The following is a 20,490-nucleotide window of genomic DNA, read 5'->3' as shown; positions in this document are numbered from 1 at the left end:
GTCTGTTTTCAGCTAGAATGTAATCTCTGTGTGAATGAGTGTACACTTTTACCATAGTATGTCCTTAGTAAATATTCATAAATGAATGAATCAGTCAGTAGAAGGCATTCAGGTAAAATATATACTGATCTGAATTTAGCTTAGGGAGTGCCCAGTTTACCCTGTAGCAATGGTTACACAGTCTTGAAGAAATAGTATATGTTAATTAAATGAAAAGGGATGGGATATTCTAGGGTGTCAGTAGTAAACATCACGTGTAAAGGCCTGGAATAGTGTGAAAATAAGATCTAGGAGACTAGGTTCTCAAATGTTTTGGTTTGAATACCTCCCCCCCGCCAAGTCTTAAAATTGAGGACTCCAGAGGGTCTTTTTTTTAATGCAGGTCATTTTTACCAATTTCATATTAGAAATCAAAAGTGAAAAATTTTTTAAATAGTTAATTCACTTAAAAATAATAGTAAACATGTTATTCTGAATAATATGTCTCCTATGAAAAATAACCTTATTTTCCAAAACAAAATATGATGACAAGAGTACCATTATTTTTCATTTTTCAAATCCTCTTAATCAGAGACAGCAGCTAGGTTTTCATGCCTACTTCTTCATTCATCTGTTGCAATATGTTGTATTAGTTGAAGTCTAGGAAACATATCTGATCTCAGATATTGCCGGAAAAGGGAGGGACATTCTCATAACCTTTCACATAGTTAGATCTTTTTCTTTGATATTAAATCAAAGCTTAATATGTTAATTGCAATATCAAATCACCAGTGAACTTTTGTACTTTACTACATTGAAATCCACAGGATCTGTTTTGCCTTTTGAGTGGAGCTTCTGCCCATGTGTGATTATGTAACATCTTGCATTGGTCATATGGAAAATATTGGGTTAGTGAGATAGCCCGGTGTTCAGGATGGTAACACATTTCATTATATACTATCAAATCATAGGCATTCTCCTCTTCACTCTAAAAGTAGAAAAGTCTCTTAAATATTGAGAAGCTGTCAAACTTATGGAAACATATATAAATTATTCTGTTATATACAATTCTATATATATATAGAATTCCATTATAAGCTGAATTCTAACATTTTACATGAAAGCTTGAATTTCATCACTGGCACCAAATACTGCCGGTTGTTTCCTTTGAAGTGACAGACTTATTTTATTTCTTTTTGTGAAAATGTCAGCAAAATACCCAAGTCTGAATAATCATAGTTACTCTAGAGCAAGGGTTAATGAACTTACCCAAGGGTCCCATAGTTAGTAAGTGACTGGAGACCCAGGTCTTTCTGATTCTGATATATTGTATTGCCCCATGTCTAAATTATTTGGGACTTGCCAAAGCATGTTCTTACAATAGTGTATTGTGGTATCTTTCCTAGAGAGCATGAATGGTTTAAACAAGATTTGCCCAGTTACTTATTTCCTGAAGACCCCTCCTATGATGCTAACGTCATTGATGATGAGGCTGTGAAAGAAGTGTGTGAAAAATTTGAGTGTACAGAATCAGAAGTAATGAACAGTTTATATAGTGGTGACCCTCAAGACCAGCTTGCAGTGGCTTATCATCTTATCATTGACAATCGGAGAATAATGAACCAAGCCAGTGAGTTCTACCTCGCCTCTAGTCCCCCAACTGGTTCTTTTATGGATGATAGTACCATGCATATTCCCCCAGGCCTGAAACCTCATCCGGAAAGGATGCCACCTCTTATAGCAGACAGCCCTAAAGCACGATGTCCACTGGATGCACTGAATACAACGAAGCCCAAATCTTTAGCTGTGAAGAAAGCCAAGTGGCATCTTGGAATCCGAAGTCAAAGCAAACCATATGACATTATGGCTGAAGTTTACCGAGCTATGAAGCAGCTGGATTTTGAATGGAAGGTAGGAAATTGTAGTATATGAAGATCATTTGTAGAAGCCATTTTCTGTATAGTAAGCCTGTCCGAGCTGCTGAATTGAATACTAAGATCAATAAAAAGTTGGTTTTGATGTGAATTTAGTGGTCTCAATAAATATATGGGCTGATAAATCCTATTCTTTCCAATAATGTACCATGTGCATTCAAAACAAAACAAATCTTCGTAAGGATGAAGAACTGTTGATGTTGGGGACCTATATATTTTTGAATTAGAGAATAGCATTCTTGGCTGAGAAACATGGTTTTAATCAACTTGAAATCCCTTGAGAAAATAGTCCACCTGTTTTAGCGTGTATCATAACTGTAACAAGTCATGTGTCTTCAAAGATAGCATATTTTTACCTTTCTCTGTCTTTTTAAAGGCAGGTTTTTTGTTTTGTTTTGTTTTGTTTTGTTTTGTTTTGCCAGTAGCTGTAGCGCAAGTAGTTGATACACGTTATACTGGCAGGGCATGTTTATTTAGCAAACAAATACTTTTCTGTAAGTTGAGAAAAGTTCTTATCTGACTAGTATTTTTAGTTCTTAGTTGTGATGTATTTTTGTTACTCTCATCCCACATTTTGCTTTATTAGTATTTTTTTGTTTTTTATTAGTACTCAAATTCATTTCAGTTCTATTTGACTATATGTGGGAGGATCTGTTTTTCGTTTTCAAGTATCTTTTACTCTTGTTCTTTCTCGAGGACTGTGAATGTACTTTTAAGGGAAGAAAAACATATTCAAACATACCATGTAAATATTCATTTGACATGTTTTTATTTCATTATTTGTATATAGAATGAATAAACAGTAGTGCAAGTGAAAGTTGCTCAGTCATGTCTCTCTTTGTGACCCCATGGACTATACAGTCCATGGAATTCTCCAGGCCAGCATACTGGAGGGGGTAGCCTTTCCCTTCTCCAGGGGATCTTCCCAATCCAGGGATCAAACCCAGGTCTCCCACATTGCAGGTGGATTCTTTACCAGCTGAGACACAAGGGAAGTCCAAGAAGACTGGAGTGGGTAGCCTATCCCTTCTCCAGCGATCTTCCTGACCCAGGAATCAAACCAGGGTCCCCTGTATCGCAGGCAGATGCTTTACCAACTGAGCAATGAGGGAATAAACAATAATATTTCCTTAATACCATTTAAGAAAGATCTCCATTTTCTAAACAGTTTTATTGAGTTAGTTAAAAAGAGACATGTTAGTGTCTTTAAAAGTCCTTATTGAGAAATTTTTGGAACTAATTTGATAAGGTATTTTGAAAACTAGTATTTTCCTTACCTGAGTTGCAGTTTTATTATCCTCAAAAGGCAAATAATACCTTCCTCACAAGATTACTATGATACTTAAACTTTGTGACAGTACCTATTAACAGAGCCTGATTCAAACCATTAACATGTTATATCTCCTTTTTCTGTCTGTTCTATATTCACAGTTAAAGGTATTCAAATTGAGACAGGGAAACCAAAATATTTTGGCAGCCAAAATATGGTTTAGAGTGGAGGCGTGTCTGGAAAGAAGGCTAGACTCTTAGAGTCTCTGAGTTCCCTTTCAATTTTAATTGCTGTACATAGTACTGTTGAAAGCAAAAGTCAGTCAGTCATGTCTGACCCTTTGCGACCCCATGAACTGTAGCCTGCCAGGTTCCTCTGTCCATGGAATTCTCCAGGCAAGAATACTGCAGTGGGTAGCAGTTCCCCACACAGTACTGTTAGTGGGGATTAAATAAATACTAAACTACTATGTAATGTAAACAGTCATTCAGAAATTTGTTCTCTACCCGACTCCTTCCAATTATTTGTTTAGATATTATTCTTTGCAATAAAAATAATGGAAATATTTTATAGTTTTTTATTTCGAATATTTTTCCATAAATAAGATTTTTCATTTTAGGTAGTGAATGCATACCATCTACGTGTAAGAAGAAGAAATCCAGTGACTGGCAATTATGTGAAAATGAGCTTACAGCTGTACCTGGTTGACAACAGAAGCTATCTTTTGGACTTTAAAAGCATTGATGGTAAGGAAGCCATGCAAGCATGAGCTCTGAGAAGATAAAACTTGGCACTAGTTGACAAGATGTTAAATCATCTCAAAGACATGGTGGGTAGTCTTCTATACTGGTTTTTAGTAACCTAGATTTAACTAAAAATGTGAGTGAAACAAAAAGGATTGAAGATGAGGAAAATCTCTAATCTAGCACTTCTTCTGGAGAAGTGCTTCCTCATTTTAAAAGAGAGTCATTTGAAGTGTTGACTGTGGAGGGAAATAATAATAGGGAAATAATTTTTACCTACAGTTAGCTGAATTAGGCTCTTTGTCACACTTCTCCTTTCATATTTTATCAGTAAGCATTATAATATCTAAAATTCCCTGTTGATTAGCTTCTTTTATCTTGGGTGGCCATGGTGTCCAGATAGGCCTCTCCTGGGATTTGGGTTGGATTTTATGCCCATGGCCATCCAAGAGGCAAAGGAGTCAGGGGAGGTGGTCATGTCCAAGGATCTAGTATGAGTCGAGAGTCATACTTGGCTGAGCAAATGTGCTTATTCTGCTCAGAGGCCCAAGTGGGATGTGAGCAGAATAAACCAAGGGTCCACTGCTGGATGGAATCAGAGGAAAACTGAGTTCAGAGTTAAAGAAGCTATTTTCAACAGTTTATTCTTAAACTGCCATAAACTATAGCTGTGTCTATATGGTCCCTAGAACACCTTTATCAAAATTACCCCGAGTTCTTATTAAAATGCAGATTCTTGGGAACTCTCCCAAACCTAGCAAATCTGAATCTCTGGAGATGGGGCCTTGGGAAACTGGGAATCAGCATTTTTAACAAGATTTCCTTTGCCCCTTCCGCCAGGCAATTGCAGTGTGCTCTGAAGAATCAGAGCAATTGTAATTTCTGTTTTTATCTTAATTATTTTTTGTTGTTGTTTATACACTGCAAGAAAATAATCCTCCAAAGGTGTGCTTTCTTCAGATAAAAGGGTATCAGGAAACTCGGACTTCAAGGTTGCTGTCAAACAGTATGTTGAGAAGGATTCAGTCATCACATTTTGACTGTGTGGCAGTGTTACAGTTGGATAGTGATGTCCTTCACAGTTGTGGCAGGGAAAAGGTTTTGCCACCCCTACTCCTAAAACCCTGCAACACGACATTGGCTCCCAGGATGCCCTAGCGCAGATGTGTTCACTTAATATTCTGAATAAGATACCTTCATAGGAAGGGCTGGGGCGAGTACACTGTTCATGTAAATTGCTCTTCTTTGGTCCATTTCAGATGAGGTGGTGGAGCAGAGGTCTGGTTCCTCAACACCTCAGCGGTCCTGTTCTGCTGCTGGCTTACACAGACCACGGTCCAGTTTGGATTCTGTAACTGCGGAGGGCCATTCACTCTCTGGCTCTCTCACGGGCTCTTTGACCGGAAGCATGTCGTCCTCTGTCTCACCTCGCCTGGGCAGTCACACCATGGATTTTTTTGAAATGTGTGCCAGTCTGATCACTACTTTAGCACGCTGATGATCTTTCCCTAGCTTTTTTCTTTCTGTTATTGCACTGTGAAAATCAGATATATTCTTTAAATTATTATTTTACTTATGGATATCACATATTCTGAAGTACTGGTTGAGAGCCGTGACTGTCTTCAGGGGACACAGTACCATTGAAATTTACTGAAAAGAAAAAGTCTGACATCTTATTTACTGTAGACATCTGTAATTCTGTTTCGCCTATTATAAATTCACATAGGCAGTATCTTTAATATGTGAACACTGATGATTATTGTTAACCTAAAATTGTGGATTCACTACAGATGATTAATATACCTTTACTGGTGAACCATCTCAGTCAACAGGTAGTTTGGCAACATCTTGCTTTACTGTTTAGTGTAGGTAAATCCAGTTTGCTTCCTAAATTTCAGCAGGTTTTAAGCTGTGTTTATGCACAAGATTTAAAAATAACATATATATTAGTAAGATAGTATTTAAATGTTGAAATCTTAAGAGCCAGATCCCCCTCCCCCAAATTTTAGAACCAAATTCTAGCAGTTTCTGCAGATATTGCCCAGTGTTCAACAGAAGGGCTGTGGTCCTGAGACAGGTAATGGTCATTTCCAGGTTCCTTCAAAACAGCTATAACCAACCAGAGGCTTTATCTTGAGATTTTCCTGAATAACATATATAAGAGCCTTCAAGGTTCTACTCAGTACTGGAACATCTGGAATTACAACTTTTGTCTTTTTCATAAACTTGTATCATTTTACAACATGCCTTCAAAATCTACCTTTCTCAAGTTCTTTTTCACTGTATTTATTTTTGTACTCCACCGAGCATGATAAAATAGTTAAATGAAACAAAGCAAAATGTCAGCAGTCCCTTAGAGAGAACTCTTATCTTTGGTCTCCTGTGTGTGGTGGTGAGGAGTGTGTGTGTGCCTGTCCTTTTGCATCCTGTAATGCCAATTACTCATCAGAAGTTTGCTATTGTAGTCACCCCACTCCCTCACCTCCCCTAATTGCCTTTGTCTTTGTTTATTGTTTGATCTTTAGTGGCTGATGGGCTTAGTTTTGAAATCTTTTCTGGTTCTTTCTTTGTTCTTCATCTTGGTTGCTAGCCATCCAATTTGAAACACGGTTCTGGCCCTAAGGGCTTTTGTGTACTTCCAAAGCTTGGTAGGCTTGTGACCTTCACTGTTGAACCTGTTAGGGCAGGGAAGCCTTAAACATTCAAAAAAATTCTCTCTTGAATAAATATATATGTTGTTTACATATATACATATATGTATTTGTATACCAGTGCTTTTAAAGGAAAACCAAACTTTTGTTTTTGGCTTTGTGCAAGTTTTTTTCAGGCTTAAAAAAAAAAAAACCCTATATAAAAAGCAGGGTAGATAATAGCCCATTGATTATATTGTTTTAGTAAAAAATATTTAATTTTTAAATTATGTGTAATTTATCTAATTTGTATTTATTTGTCTTGTTCAATATGTTGTAATTAACAGTCTCATTCACCTGACTTACCCTAGAAATGATTAAGTGATTAAGCTCTTGAAAACAAAAAGTGAACACTTCCTTGACAGGTTTCTCTTTCTTTGCCAAAAAAAATGTGTTTTCTACCAAGAAGCAAATGAGAATGTTAAACCAAATTTCTCTTGGGTTTGGGAAAGACAAGTATGTCTGTCTTTAAAGAGTTTTGAGTCAGGAGTTTGCAGTGTGTCACATAATATTGTTTAGCAGAACTTTAAAAAATGGTATTACATAACTTTTAAGTATGACTTAATATCAAAATACAAGGAATCCTTGTTTGGCAATTTGAGAAAGAGTGGGGTTGCAGTTAAGGTGTTTTTTTAAACCTTTGAAATATTGCCATCTAGTGGCATCAAAATAAACTTTTTTGTCTATATTTTTATAGGGATAAGCAGTCCTGCTGCATTAATCTTGATGTATATATACATCTGGCAAAATTTTGGCCCCAACAAATGTGTAAATACCTCTTTTGGAAAACACAGGGCCACCTCATAATATTTACCTGTTAATGGGATGACCTTCAAAATAAATTAATCTGACTCCTTACTCCCAGACAAAATCCCTAATAATTTTGAAGGCAGAGAAATAGTAGGAAGGAATCCAGTGGCATTTTAACTTCCTTAGTTTAATGAATCAGATGTTAGAAACATATTAAAATTGCTTTATATGGTTATCATGTTTTTTAAAGTTAAAAAAGTATTTACTATTTTTTCAATCTTGCCAGTATTTATTATTTACATTTCGATAGCTATGTGTTTTCAGAGAACCAAGGGTCACAGTTTGGGTTCTTGTGTGCTGAAGTTTTTAGAGACAGCTCTTCTGTGAATGTAGATAGTGTAATACATTGGTCTGCAGAGAGAAGATTACAGGAGGCTCAGTCCAGCGTAATAGGTCTAGAACATTTTCATAGGAGTCTCTTTGCTGTTCATGCAGGGCGAGGGAAAGAATCAGTTGCTAAATTCCCATAGTTCAGTCTTGTAACCTGGATGAGTGTGGATGTGGTATGTGGTAGACAGACCGGGGTTAGGAACACTTTCTTCATGTTATGATTTTGAAGGAGAACTCTATTATTAGGCTACAGATAAAGTCTTAGCTATATCATGGAAATGGAGTCCATAGTGGTTCTAGAACGGCATTTCTGAAACTGCATTCTGTGAGATGCTCTGCAGAAAGGGGGTTTCATTGAGCAAGTCTGATAAATGAAACATGTTGCTCTCCTGCTTGAAGGTAACAAAGGATGTGACCATTAAAGACTTTGACCAGTTCTTCTGTGGAAAAAGAAAATCATTTAAATTTTTTTAATCTTGCTTTGTCCAAATTAATTTAAACATTGTTTTAAACTTACTATACCCTGGGGGGAAAAGCATATTCAGAAAGTATGATTTTAAGGAAATTATTTACCAGGTTGCCATAATTAGGTAGATAAAAATAAAACTAAGATTTCATTTGCTCTTATCAGTTGTTGGAGAGAATCTGATTCAAAATCAGAATTATTTTAACCTGTATACATATTCATCTTGAGTGAACAATGGGTTAGTGGAATTTTGCATGCCTACAACTTATTTCATAGCACTTTGATTGTCTTAATCAGGTTTGGTATTTTGTGGAGAGCAAAATTTATTCTTTTTTGTGTTGAATGGATAACTGAAAAACCTTAAATAAGATTACTTCTGAAAATGGTGTAAGAGACTAGTGACTAATGCTTTGGCTCAATGGGTAATGAGTCAATAGCTTTGATTCCTTCTTTCAGAAAGTGTAATACAAGTGAACATTTCTGAACACTTATAAGAAGACACCAAATTTAGATCTAATTCCGGTTATTCTTCAATGAAGGAACAAACAACATCCCAAATTACATATGTAGGGTGGGAGGCAAGACTATTACAAGCTGGGCTTTTGTTTTGATCAACAGACTTTTAAAACACTTGTAATCTCTGGTGTTTGCATTCCTTGATACTTGCTAGCCGTAAAGAGAATCCAGGAGCCTAAATTATTCGGAAGTAACAGTATTCCATGTCAGGCAATTGGCTATATGTAGTGCAGACAGGTCTCCCCTTTCCTTTCTGCAAATAGGTTTCCTATGACAGTTACATAATCCTGGGCTTGCTTTCTCTTATTCCCTAGCCAGTTTGTACTCAGGGAATACAAATTGATTTTTATATTAGATAAGACATAATTGAGAAAATAATCATAGACAACTGTTACAGATTCTTTGACTATTTGGATTTATCTGAAAATGTACATTTTATTGAATTAATCTAAGCAATGTACCTTTGATTTTATAAACTAAATGATCTTGGAATCTGCCTGCCATAGGCATTTCATCTTTGTCTCTTCACTGATTAATAATTTAAAATCTTGTTAATGACTGTGAAATCTAGGTATCTAAATGCTAGACATATTCACAGTTTTGTCTGTTTTTATTTCTTTTTAAAAGACCTCCACATTTTCAGTTTGGCATTTCTTTACCTGATACTTTTGTCACTCTGTGACTTTTTAAATAGAGAATGTACTTTTTAAAAATAATAGATCTCAGAGACTCTAAAATTCTGGATGAGGGATCTGTGCAATTTGTTTGTAAGTCACATCCTGTGTTGGGCCTCATTTTTATAACCTCTGACGTGGAAGGGATAGCTTAAAAGACCTCTGGATTACCTTTGAGCTTTAAAATTGTCTCTTCTCTGCCTTTTCATATGATTTGTATTAGCGTTCACTTTTTACATGCTGAGAGATTGTATACTGATGTGAATGATCTATATTTGCTTGGCTTGGTGTTTTGAAGACACATACTTGAATGTTTTTCTAAACACAGCTGCCCCCCCTGGAATATAAATGAGAAAATCATCCAGAAAACCAAATATGTTAAAATATTAATATCATGTATGTGTACTTTCCATAAAGCAAAAGATGACAAATTTGGAGTGATGGAAGTGTTCCATACATTTTAATGGTGATTGTGGCTCAGCTGATAAAGAATCCGCCTGCAATGCAGGAGACCTGGGTTCGATCCCTGGATTGGGAAGATCCCCTGGAGAAGGAAAAGGCTACCCACTCCAGTATTCTGGCCTGGAGAATTTCATGGACAGTATAGTCCATGGGGTCGCAAAGAGTTGGACACGACTGACTGACTTTCATGTCACTTTAGATCCAGAGACCCTCCATATCTATTAACTTATTTAATACATTACAATCACCTTGTGTGTTAATGATTTTCCAAATGAGAAAGCAGGACCAGAAAGCTTTTCACAAGCTTTAATGCCATATAATGTTCAATGATGATCACTTTATGTGCTCCCTTCCCTTGGGGGAAACAGTCTGAATCACTGAAACATCTTAGTAGTTAAATAAAAAACACAGAAGCATTGCTTTCAAGTCTTAGAGTGACATGAAGTAGTCTTAATATTTTTTAGTTTATTTGAATGAGTTATTGTACTAACTAGATGTATTTATGATTATATTGATTTTTATTAAGTACTTCTAAGTTATTGAGGGTGCTTAAAACTACTGAAGAAACTTTTTAGGCCATGATTCTTCCTTTATTTATGTGATTCTTATAGCACAGTGCTTTTTAAAAAAGTAAAACCAGCCCCAAATCCTATCTTAAATTATCATAATTTTTTACTATTAATCTAAATTAGGCTTATCTAAATTTCATATACAAATTGGTAATTTTTCATTTCATATGCATATTAGATGATACTATTCTCATAGACTATATTTCTGTTCACAAACTACCAAGTATTATCAACTTCATACAGATTCTTCCAGATCTTACAGAAATTTGAAATGTAATTTATGTTTGAGCTCTTAAGAGTATATCTTATTTACACAAGTTGCTGGCATCCTTACCAGTCTTTTCCATATACAATTATAATGCATTTGATGCCACTGAACAGTAATAACATGAAGAACAGGACCCACAGTGTAGACTAGATTAAGTTTTAATTCCGCTTTTTCAGCCATAACCTGATAAGAATCAGGCTGGGTCTAGAAGTGAGCAGATTGTGGGACTGTATTAATGTTGCGAGTCAGTGTTTACTGCCAGCGTTGCACAGCAATGCGTTTGCAGCCATGGTTGTCTATGTGACTTTCTGTAACTACGTTTATATATAAAGCAGTCCAGATGTTATGGAAGTAGCTCATGATTTTATCTGGACAAACAGGGTATGTAAATTTAAGTTACATTTGAAAAAGTGCAATTAAGGAAATCCTAGCGTAGGAAGCTCTTTGGAGGAAAAAGTGAAGTGTTTATAGGACATGCTAGCATGACAACACTTTTAAACATCGATAGAATTTTGACAAGGTTCATACAGTGTGAATTTTTTAATTCAAGGTTTGCTACTTTGTGTTGATTTATAATTTCAAGGAAGGAATAGGAACATTCTACCCAAGGAGAACTGCACAGTTAATTTTTTGCTGTTAATTTAAGCTTGCACTTTTCACAAGTAAAAGTCCTTTTTAAATTTTGTTACAAAGAAAAACCATTTTTCTAGACAGGTAATGGTTTCCTAATGTGGAAAAGAGAAATAGATCCCACTAAAAAAGCAAAACACCTTAATTAATTGTGCCTTCTCTCTTAAATTGTAGGAATAATACTTAGTTAAAAACTTATTTAAGCTGCGTTTTTCCCAATTCCCCTCATTTTTGCTTGTCTGTCCCTCCACAGTCGCATTGTTTGTTTTCGCCTGTTGTCGCCGGTTCCTTTGGCCAGACCTCACTGTCACTGTCGGAAGTGTTCACCAGGCGTGTCTGTTTACGTCGCTTCACTTTTTAAGTCACCTTGGTAAAAGTTTGGCTGCCTTCTCATGGCTTTAAAATGAAAGCAATGAATAGCAATCTTTATATTTCACCCCTTTAAAAAGTTTGTAAAGGAAAGAAATAATGCAGAGCAAAGAACAAAATCTAATTTGGAATCTGATTCTCAGTTTGGATGCTGTGGCAGCAGCTGGTCATTTAACCTCATTTAATGTTTTCATCTATAAAATATGGGTATAACCTACCTCACAGATATGTGTGAGAAACTGTGTGCAGGCCCTTGTTTAAATACAGGGTTTATCATCATATTTAATGTAAATCCCTTTTTTTTTAATAGATATCTTTGATAGTGATAGGATGAGTATCTTGATTTTAGGTAAGTTATGTGGTAAGAATGTAGAAGAATGTTTAGGAACACAATTTCACAAATTATGGTATTCTTATTTTTAAGTGACTTTTGAAATTTCTTGAAAATATCAAATATTCAAATATTAAATTTGTCTTTTGTTGCAAGAGATATTCAGAACTTCTTAATATGTTGGCTGAAGATGCCTTAACATACCAAATTACAGCTTTTTCTCAAGACTACTCACAAATATCTATGGTTGTACAATGTTTTGAGTGTTTAATGTAAAATTGTTATAGAACTGTGAACTCTGAGCATAGTAATCTTTAATACTGTTTTAGGAAGAATGCTTGTATTCTATATCATATATGCTTAAATAGACAGGGACTTTGGAGTGCAACAAACAAAACTGAAAGTTGACAGCCATTAGGTTGTTGTGTCCATGACAATCATAAGAAAATATAAGATTGGATATTGTTCAAAAAAATTTCAAGAACATCTTTGGGAAAAAAAGTTCCATAGGCTGATATATTTACCCATCAAAGCACTTGATTACATATCTAGTAAGATAATTTTTTAAAGTGTTAAAATTGGGATCATGTTTTATAATTCATTTAAAAAATGGAAAAAAAAAAAAAAAGACCAGACTCTTAGTGCTTTTGTGTTTTAATAACCATAGATGCAAATTTCAGTTTTGTTATATATATATATTTTTTTCTTTTGTGAATGTTAAATGATCAGTGGAAGGATCTGTCTTCCAGCAACTGTGTGCTATGGGTGTCCTCTTAAATTACACAGCATTTCATAGTTACAGGTTCTCCCTAGTTAATATTTGCACTGTACAAGCTCACAGGTAACACACACAAAAGAGAAATGATTGCTTCCAAGCTTTTTTCACAAAATCAAATTAAAGTCTCTGGTTAATTTGAAAGCTCTTCTGTTTCTGTTCAGTCACTGATACTCTGCATGTCAATTAACAGTTGCAGACAAAGCTGTTGTAGAACTTGGTGGCCTCTGAGCCCTTGGAGACCCCATCCCACCTGCCCACTTGGTCTTCCTCGTGCACTGTAGTCTCTAACTTCAGCCACTGTATGAGTGTCCTCTTACTGCCATAAGAAGTTACTATAAACTTGGTGACATCACACAGGTTTATTATCTTACAGTCTGTAAGTCAGAAGTTTGGCGGGCTTAGCTGGGGTTTCCGTGTCAAGTCAGCACAGGCTGACAGCCACAGCAGCAGTAGGGAAAAGCTCTGGGCAGAATCTGTTTCAAGGCTTATTCAAGTTGGTGGTGAATTCAGTTCCATACTGCTATGGGACTGCAGGCCCGTTTCCCTTCTGGCTCTTCACTGGGAATCACTTGCAGTTTCTAGAGACCAGCATCATTGCCTGGTCCATGGCCCCTTTCATCCTCAAAGCGAGTAACAGAGGGCTCATGCTTCAGACATTTCCTGCCTCTTCTTCACTACATCTCTGACTGGCTGATTGTTCTGGTCGTCAGGGTCCATGCTATTAAATAGGGCTCACTTGAATAATCGCCCTATTTTAAGGTCAACTGGTAAGCAAACTTAATTTCATGTAAAAAGTTCCTTTTTCCCAAGTCGCATAACATATTTATAGGTATTAAAGCCAGGATAAGAAGATCACTGAAGCCAAAATTCTGCTTATCATAGGAGAGGAAGGCAAAGGCCTAGACGACTTCAGGCTTTCAGCAGAGTTTTAGACTGCAGGCTGCTGAGAATAGAGAACAATGTAGATGTGGTCCTATGTGCTTATGATGGTCACCTCCCATATACTTTCTGAAAAACATCCAAGTTGAGATTTATAAGATTTCTATTTGCTTCCTCAAACGTCTGTACTTTTCTGATTTCCTACAATAAGCATCTATTACCTTTACACTTTAGGAAATAAAGGGAAAAGGTATTCAGTAACAAAAACAAACATGTTCTCTTCAAATTTTGGATAAAGAAAATAGAACTCTTATAAATCTCAACTTGAATGTTTTTCAGAAAGTATACGGGAGGTGACCATCATAAGCACATAGGACCACATCTGCATTGCTTGTTCTCTATTCTCAGCGGCCATCAGTGTCAAAACTGTTGAAACCCTGAAGTCTTACCCCTGTGACCCAGAAACAACCACTTCTTAGCAATTTGTCTTTATGTATTGACTTTTTTCTCTTCCTCTTCTTCCCTCTAGAATCCTATGTTTTAAAAGCTGTGAACATATGTGGGAGAGGCCCTGCTGGAGAGAATGCTATTGCGGCTTGGAAGACCAGGTGTGTCAGAGGTACTGGAAAGGAGGAAGGGACAGCTCTGTCGGTGCGTGTTAGCAGGTTGCTGCTGGCCTGGCCTATACATGAATGAGGGTATCGTTAACCTCTGTTAGGTTCAGGTCCCTTTGCAAACTGTCTTTTTCTCTGACAGAGTGTTGTCATCTCTAATGATATCTTTTGATACAAAATTAAAAAGTTAAATAGAAACTCAGTCTTTCCATTGAAATGTTTTGCTAGATTAGGGTTTCTAGGAGACAGATGACATCTGCTTGAAACATCACAGAAATTATAATGTTTGCATTAAGGGACTTTGTAGATTAATAGCATTGAAACTGAACTTCACACACTGTGATTTAAAGAATGGAAGAATGTGGCTGATCATGAAATAGAAATAACTACTTTGATGTAGGTGGAATGTTTTTCCTAAAAATGTATTCCATATCAGTAGTTATTAGGTATTTGTTTATATTAGACCAAATGGTTTATACTTTAAAAACATAGAAAAGTGTTGTTTCAAAAACCTGTTAAGTATTTTTATGTAAAAATCTTATATCCTAGCCATTCTTTTTTTTTTAAGCTTGGATTATTTTATTAACATCTTCAGTTCAGTTGCTCAGTCGTGTCCGACTCTTTGCGACCCCATGAATCGCAGCATGCTAGGCCTCCCTGTCCATCACCAACTCCCGGAGTTCACTCAGACTCACATCCATCGAGTTGGTGATGCCATCCAGCCATCTCATCCTCTGTCGTCCCCTTCTCCTCCTGCCCCCAATCCCTCCCAGCATCAGAGTCTTTTCCAATGAGTCAACTCTTCGCATGAGGTGGCCAAAGTACTGGAGTTTCAGCTTCAGCATCAGTCCTTCCAAAGAACACCCAGGGCTGATCTCCAGAAGGGACTGGTTGGATCTCCTTGCAGTCCAAGGGACTCTCAAGAGTCTTCTCCAACACCACAGTTCAAAAGTATCGATTCTTCGGTGCTCAGCTTTCTTCACAGTTCAACTCTCACATCCATACATGACCACTGGAAAAACCATAGCCTTGCCAACCTTTGTTGGCAAAGTAATGTCTCTGCTTTTGAATATGCTATCTAGGTTGGTCATAACTTTCCTTCCAAGGAGTAAGAGTCTTTTAATTTCATGGCTGCAGTCACCATCTGCAGTGATTTTGGAGCCCAAAAAAACAAAGTCTGCCACTGTTTCCCCATCTATTGCCCATGAAGTGATGGGACCAGATGCCATGATCTTAGTTTTCTGAATGTTGAGCTTAAAGCCAACTTTTTCACTCTCCTCTTTCACTTTCATCAAGAGGCTTTTTAGTTCCTCTTCACTTTCTGCCATAAGGGTGGTGTCATCTGCATATCTGAGGTTATTGATATTTCTCCCGGCAATCTTGATTCCAGCTTGTGCTTCTTCCAGCCCAGCGTTTCTCACGATGTATTCTGCATCTTAGTATCATCCAATTTTAACAGAATTCACTGAAACCAACATGCTTCTTTTTCATTATATGATTTTTATCCTCTTTTCTTGGCTAGTAGATTTACTAGCATAAAAGATTTCTTACTAAATTGTAGTGACTCTTTTGCTATCCCATGGACTGCAGCCTACCATGCTCCTCTCTATACATGGGATTTCCCAGGCAAGAATACTGTAGTGGGTTGTCATTTCCTTCTCTGGGGAGTAACGATGACAGTTTTCCCCTAACAATATTTCTGGTAGCCCTGGGGGCCATCGGAAGTGGCTGCGCTGCTTAGGAAATAGAGCAGATGGCCTGATGCACCTAAGGCCACCTTGGATTGGTTACGAGGCCATATCACACCCACAGGGTTTATGCAGTGATGTACACACCAGCCTTTTTGCCTTAATCTCCCTTACAGATGATTTTCTGAATTTAAGAGGTCGAGATATCCTAGCCATTCTTTCAAGTCTTAATTTCAAAAACCTGTTTTTGTGTTCAGCATCTTCCAACTTCACAAAAGGCCAGGTACTAAAATAACCACACTTATACAGTATTTTGTGTTAAGGGTTTTAGGACACTTATTTATGTATATTATTACATTACAGCCTGACAACAATGCTGAGAAGTGGACAAGGTGAGTGCTATTAGTGCTGCTTTACTGATGAGGAAATAAGAGACTCAGAGCTAAGTCATGGACTCAGAATACAAGGCCATGCCACGAGACAGAACATGAATGGGACAGAGATGTGTCAGGTGAAATCGAGCTCCCACTGTCACCCTAGGATCTAAGGTCATGTTTTGGTGAGGTGGCAAGAGTGATACGTAGGTTTTGGTCCTCTTTTGTATAGGATTATTGCATGAATGGTCTCTGCTCAGCACAGCCTTGCACTCCCTCTCACTAAGCTTGGGCCACACCTGTCCTAGTCTCCTACAGTGCCCACAGTGTGGGAGAGGGCTGCAGTTGCCTGGCTGCCCTGCCTCTCAGAGTAGTAAATTTCATTTGGGGGGGGTTATGGGGGTGCAAGCACAAATATATTCCCAGTATTTAGTGTCAGCCTTAATCTCATCTCCCAAAAAAAGAAATTTCATCATCACGTCTCAATTCTGTTTCTCTCTTACCTCTCCCTCTAATGGGGCTCCTGTACTGTATATACTTCTATTGTGGCTGTCTTAAATTAAGGTCTAGTGCTCTTTTGCCTTGAATATTGCAAAGATGACTAGTCTCTCCTCGTTCTTATCTGTCATCCATAATCAGTCACCCATATTGCCGTGATTTTTTTTCCCTTTTCTCTCTAGACATCTGGTATTGTCTTCCTGCTTAAGACCGCTGGATGGTTCCTGCTCTCTACAGGAAAAAGTCCAAGTGACCTCTGTTACATTCTAGCCCTGGCTTACCCCATTTCAGCTCTTGCTACTTCCTACCGGATAGACTAGACTCCTTCTACTTTGAATTTCTTCCTGGTCACCAGGGAGAGCATCGACCTCTCTGTGTCTTGTCCAGCAAATATATTATTTAAACACCAAGTTTCAGTGTCACCTATATGTTGTTATAACTATTATTTGTAATAATCTCTACACCTATTTTCCTCTCTAAGCCCTATGAATATTTTTGATACTTTTCATCTGGAATAAGCTTGGCCTTTCTTGGCACTGCCATTTGGAACAAGAAAAAAAAGATAAAAGAACCTAGAAGCTTAAAAAATAGTGTCATAAGGGCATGGATCATGCCCTTGAAGGTCAGAGTCACCCTGCCTAACATGCCGTGTACATCATTTGAAAAATAGAATGTTATTTACAGCTCAGCTTATTTTTACTCTCTGTAAGTAAAAATACTTATAAATTATTTTAATAGATATTAAGTCATAAACAAAATAATATCCTGTTGTCTAAAGTAAAAAATGGTTATTTTAAACTGATACAGTGTATAATTTAAATGTTTAAACATATTTAGGCAATTCTCAAAATGTTGGGTGAATTTAGGAAAAAACTACTTTTCAGCATCCTATGCCCAGTGAAACCAATTTTTGGCAACATTTGTTAGATTTTTAGTTTTATGATAAAAATCAATGTAGAAATGTCCTCTTGCTTTAGGATTATACCTGAAATTGGAGTATTTGAAAGATGTTGGTTACACTATTTACTTTTCAGAATTAAATTACACCCAATTTAAATGCACATCTTCTTGAAATTATAAACACTCGTGTACTAATATTAGAAGCATTAGAAGCAAACTAACCATCTGCACAACTGACTAGGTGCCATAAGGTGTGATTTCTAACTTTGGACATGGCTCATTAAACAAGTGCTCAAATGCCAACACACACTGTTTCACATTTTGAGCCAGCAGTGAAATACATACTGAAATAGACATCGAAAGATAACTGTTTAGTAGTAAAACCAACATCTAAATGTGGAGGATTTTTCTCTTCTAAGTTGTTAACGAAAATTTCCACAGATTCCACCGTCTCATGCTGGCAACATAAACTAATGTAAAGCAGGGCTGAGACCTTAGAACTAGTTCACACTTGAGCAGACCATACCATTTGATCTTGATCTCTCTAAGGTGATCAGACTTGTTGCCTGAGGGAAAAAAGGAGAAATAAACAAACACTTTGAAATACAGGCCCATGGAAGAGTAAGAGATTTGGGGAGGATTTCTTATTCAGTTTAATATTCTTATACTCCTTTAAAATGTTTACAAATATGCTCTATAGAGAAGTCTGATAACATACTCAGGAGTGGCAGACAAAAAAATTACTCTTCCAAGTAATCTTTATAGAAGAAAGAAAGAATTAGTTGCTCAGTTGTGTCTGACTCTTTGTGACCCCATGGATTGTTGTAGCCTGCCAGGCTCCTCTGTCCATGGGATTCTCTAGTAAGAATACTGGAGTGGGTTGCCATTTCCTTCTGCAGGGGATCTTCCTGACAGGGATTGAACCTGGATCTCCCACATTGCAGGCAGATTCTTTACCATCTGAGCCACCAGGGAAGTCCTCCTTATAGAATAGAGCATTGCATATTTACAAACTTTTCCTGAAGTACATATATGCAGTAGTCTTTCCTTGAGACTCATGTACACAGTAATGTATTAAGTATTCAGAGTTTGATTTATAGTATAAAGTCAAACCACTTACTTGAAATCTAGATGTTCAATTAGCACATATCCATCTATAGAAATAAAAATCACTATTACTAATCTGAAAGTTATAATGCTTTTGAGTTTTTTTCAAAAGCAGTGATTGAAATCTTACGGGCAATAACCTAGTAACTTACATTTGCCTTCAGAATTGCGGCATATCACTAGATTTTCTTCAGTGATATCAATGACATCCAGTTCTTCTCCAGGGGTTATTGGCAAGTCAGATATTCCATTTCTTGAATTATTGGAACACACCACTGCTGTGTTGATGACAGTAATCTCTTTGTCATACTGAAAGAAAAAATTAGTAATCAGAATATGTTTGCATAGATTTATTCTTTTTCATTATAACATTAATGGAAGACATACTATGGTAACCTCAAAATAAACTCAAGAGGCCAGATATCTGTTAACTAATGTCTAAGGAAAAAGAAAATAGCAAGATATTTAGGGAAAGAAAGGTTATTTAAAGAAATAATAGTAAATTTATTTATTATCACAACCTTTACATTTGTTTGGTAAGATCATATTTTCAAAATGTTTTCATACCCATTATTGAATTGTAGTTAGAAGGAATTATAGGAGGAGAGAAGGTGGTAACATTGGTGTAAATTAAGTATTGTGAATGGTATATTAATTGTTCTAGTAATGAAGCCAATCAGTAAACCCAGGAAAGGACAAGTTACAAAAAAAGGGAAACAGAAAACCTCTTTGTGTAGTGTAGGGCTTTAGAGTTTATAATGTTCCTATATATATTGCATTTCTAGATGGCACTCTTTCCACCCTTCCTCTCTAGTGGGCTCATATATTCTTGCATACATGTACTAATAGCTGCAGCACACATATTTTAAAGAGGTAGGAATGGTGTGTTTCCCTGATAGCTCAGTTGGTAAAGAATCCGCCTGCAATGCAGGAGACCCTGGTTTGATTCCTGGGTCTGGAAGATACCCTGCAGAAGGGATAGGCTACCCACTGCAGTGTTCTTGGGCTTCCCTTGTGGCTCTGCTGGTAAAGAATCAGCCTCCAACATGGGAGACCTGGGTTCGATCCCTGAGTTGGGAAGATCCCCTGGAGAAGGGAAAGGCTACCCAATCCAGTATTCTGGCCTGAAGAATTCCATGGACTAAGTCCATGGGGTCGCAAAGAGTCAGACACAACTGAGCGACTTTCACTTTAGGAATGGTGTGTGGGAGCAGGTCCCGCTATCCTTTTGTGGTTAAAGACAAACACTTGTGGAACAACTGAGGGATTCGATTAATGGCCTTAGGAGAGTTTGTTTGTTTGTTTGTTTTTCCTGTGTTATTAACTAGCCAACCTGTCCATGTACAGGTACACCACCTTTTAATGTATTGAAATCCACTTATTGGAAAAAGTTCTAGAATATGTAGCTTATACTTGCAGATGTCTACTTCACTAAATTAGAGTAGCCACACATCTTCCTTTACTCAGGATAGTCTCTGTTTATATTTAATGTCGCTAGTTATAAATACTTACTATGATTAAGTGTGCCTCCTTCCCCTCAGAAGTATCCTGGATTTGGATGATGAATTATGATGGGTACCAAATGCAATCTAATCCACAAGACAGGTTTTT

At 36.9% G+C, this 20,490-nt stretch overlaps 2 protein-coding genes across 12 annotated transcripts in view; one reads left to right on the top strand and one right to left on the bottom strand.

The window, feature by feature from the left end:
• Nucleotides 1-6,843, top strand: part of PRKAA2 (protein kinase AMP-activated catalytic subunit alpha 2) — a 69,810-nt gene extending 62,967 nt beyond the window's left edge. For all 3 annotated transcript variants that reach the window (XM_055585774.1, XM_055585775.1, XM_055585776.1), the window contains exons 7-9: nt 1,386-1,890; nt 3,803-3,929; nt 5,186-6,843. In XM_055585774.1, coding sequence (XP_055441749.1) covers nt 1,386-1,890; nt 3,803-3,929; nt 5,186-5,424 — 871 coding nt within the window. In that variant the 3' untranslated portion in view covers nt 5,425-6,843. The remainder of the gene's footprint in view (nt 1-1,385; nt 1,891-3,802; nt 3,930-5,185) is intronic.
• Nucleotides 6,844-7,692: 849 nt separating this feature from the next.
• The window catches only part of FYB2 (FYN binding protein 2), a 132,941-nt gene continuing 120,143 nt past the window's right edge, over nt 7,693-20,490 (bottom strand). For 4 of the 9 annotated variants that reach the window (XM_055585763.1, XM_055585764.1, XM_055585770.1 and 1 more), the window contains 3 exons: nt 19,032-19,188; nt 18,893-18,926; nt 18,411-18,754 (listed from right to left, as the gene is read on the bottom strand). In XM_055585763.1, the coding sequence (XP_055441738.1) occupies nt 18,631-18,754; nt 18,893-18,926; nt 19,032-19,188 (315 nt within the window). In that variant the 3' untranslated portion in view covers nt 18,411-18,630. Of the gene's footprint in view, nt 8,197-13,808; nt 13,828-17,885; nt 18,339-18,410; nt 18,755-18,892; nt 18,927-19,031; nt 19,189-20,490 lie in introns of those variants that run through there. The other 5 variants (XM_055585767.1, XM_055585768.1, XM_055585765.1 and 2 more) reach the window with 5 other exon arrangements.

The sequence above is a fragment of the Bubalus kerabau genome, chromosome 6, assembly GCF_029407905.1.
Source record: "Bubalus kerabau isolate K-KA32 ecotype Philippines breed swamp buffalo chromosome 6, PCC_UOA_SB_1v2, whole genome shotgun sequence".
Lineage (NCBI taxonomy): Eukaryota > Metazoa > Chordata > Mammalia > Artiodactyla > Bovidae > Bubalus > Bubalus kerabau.
Note: the sequence above shows the minus strand (reverse complement) of the source record. Positions and strands in the feature narration are given on the sequence as shown.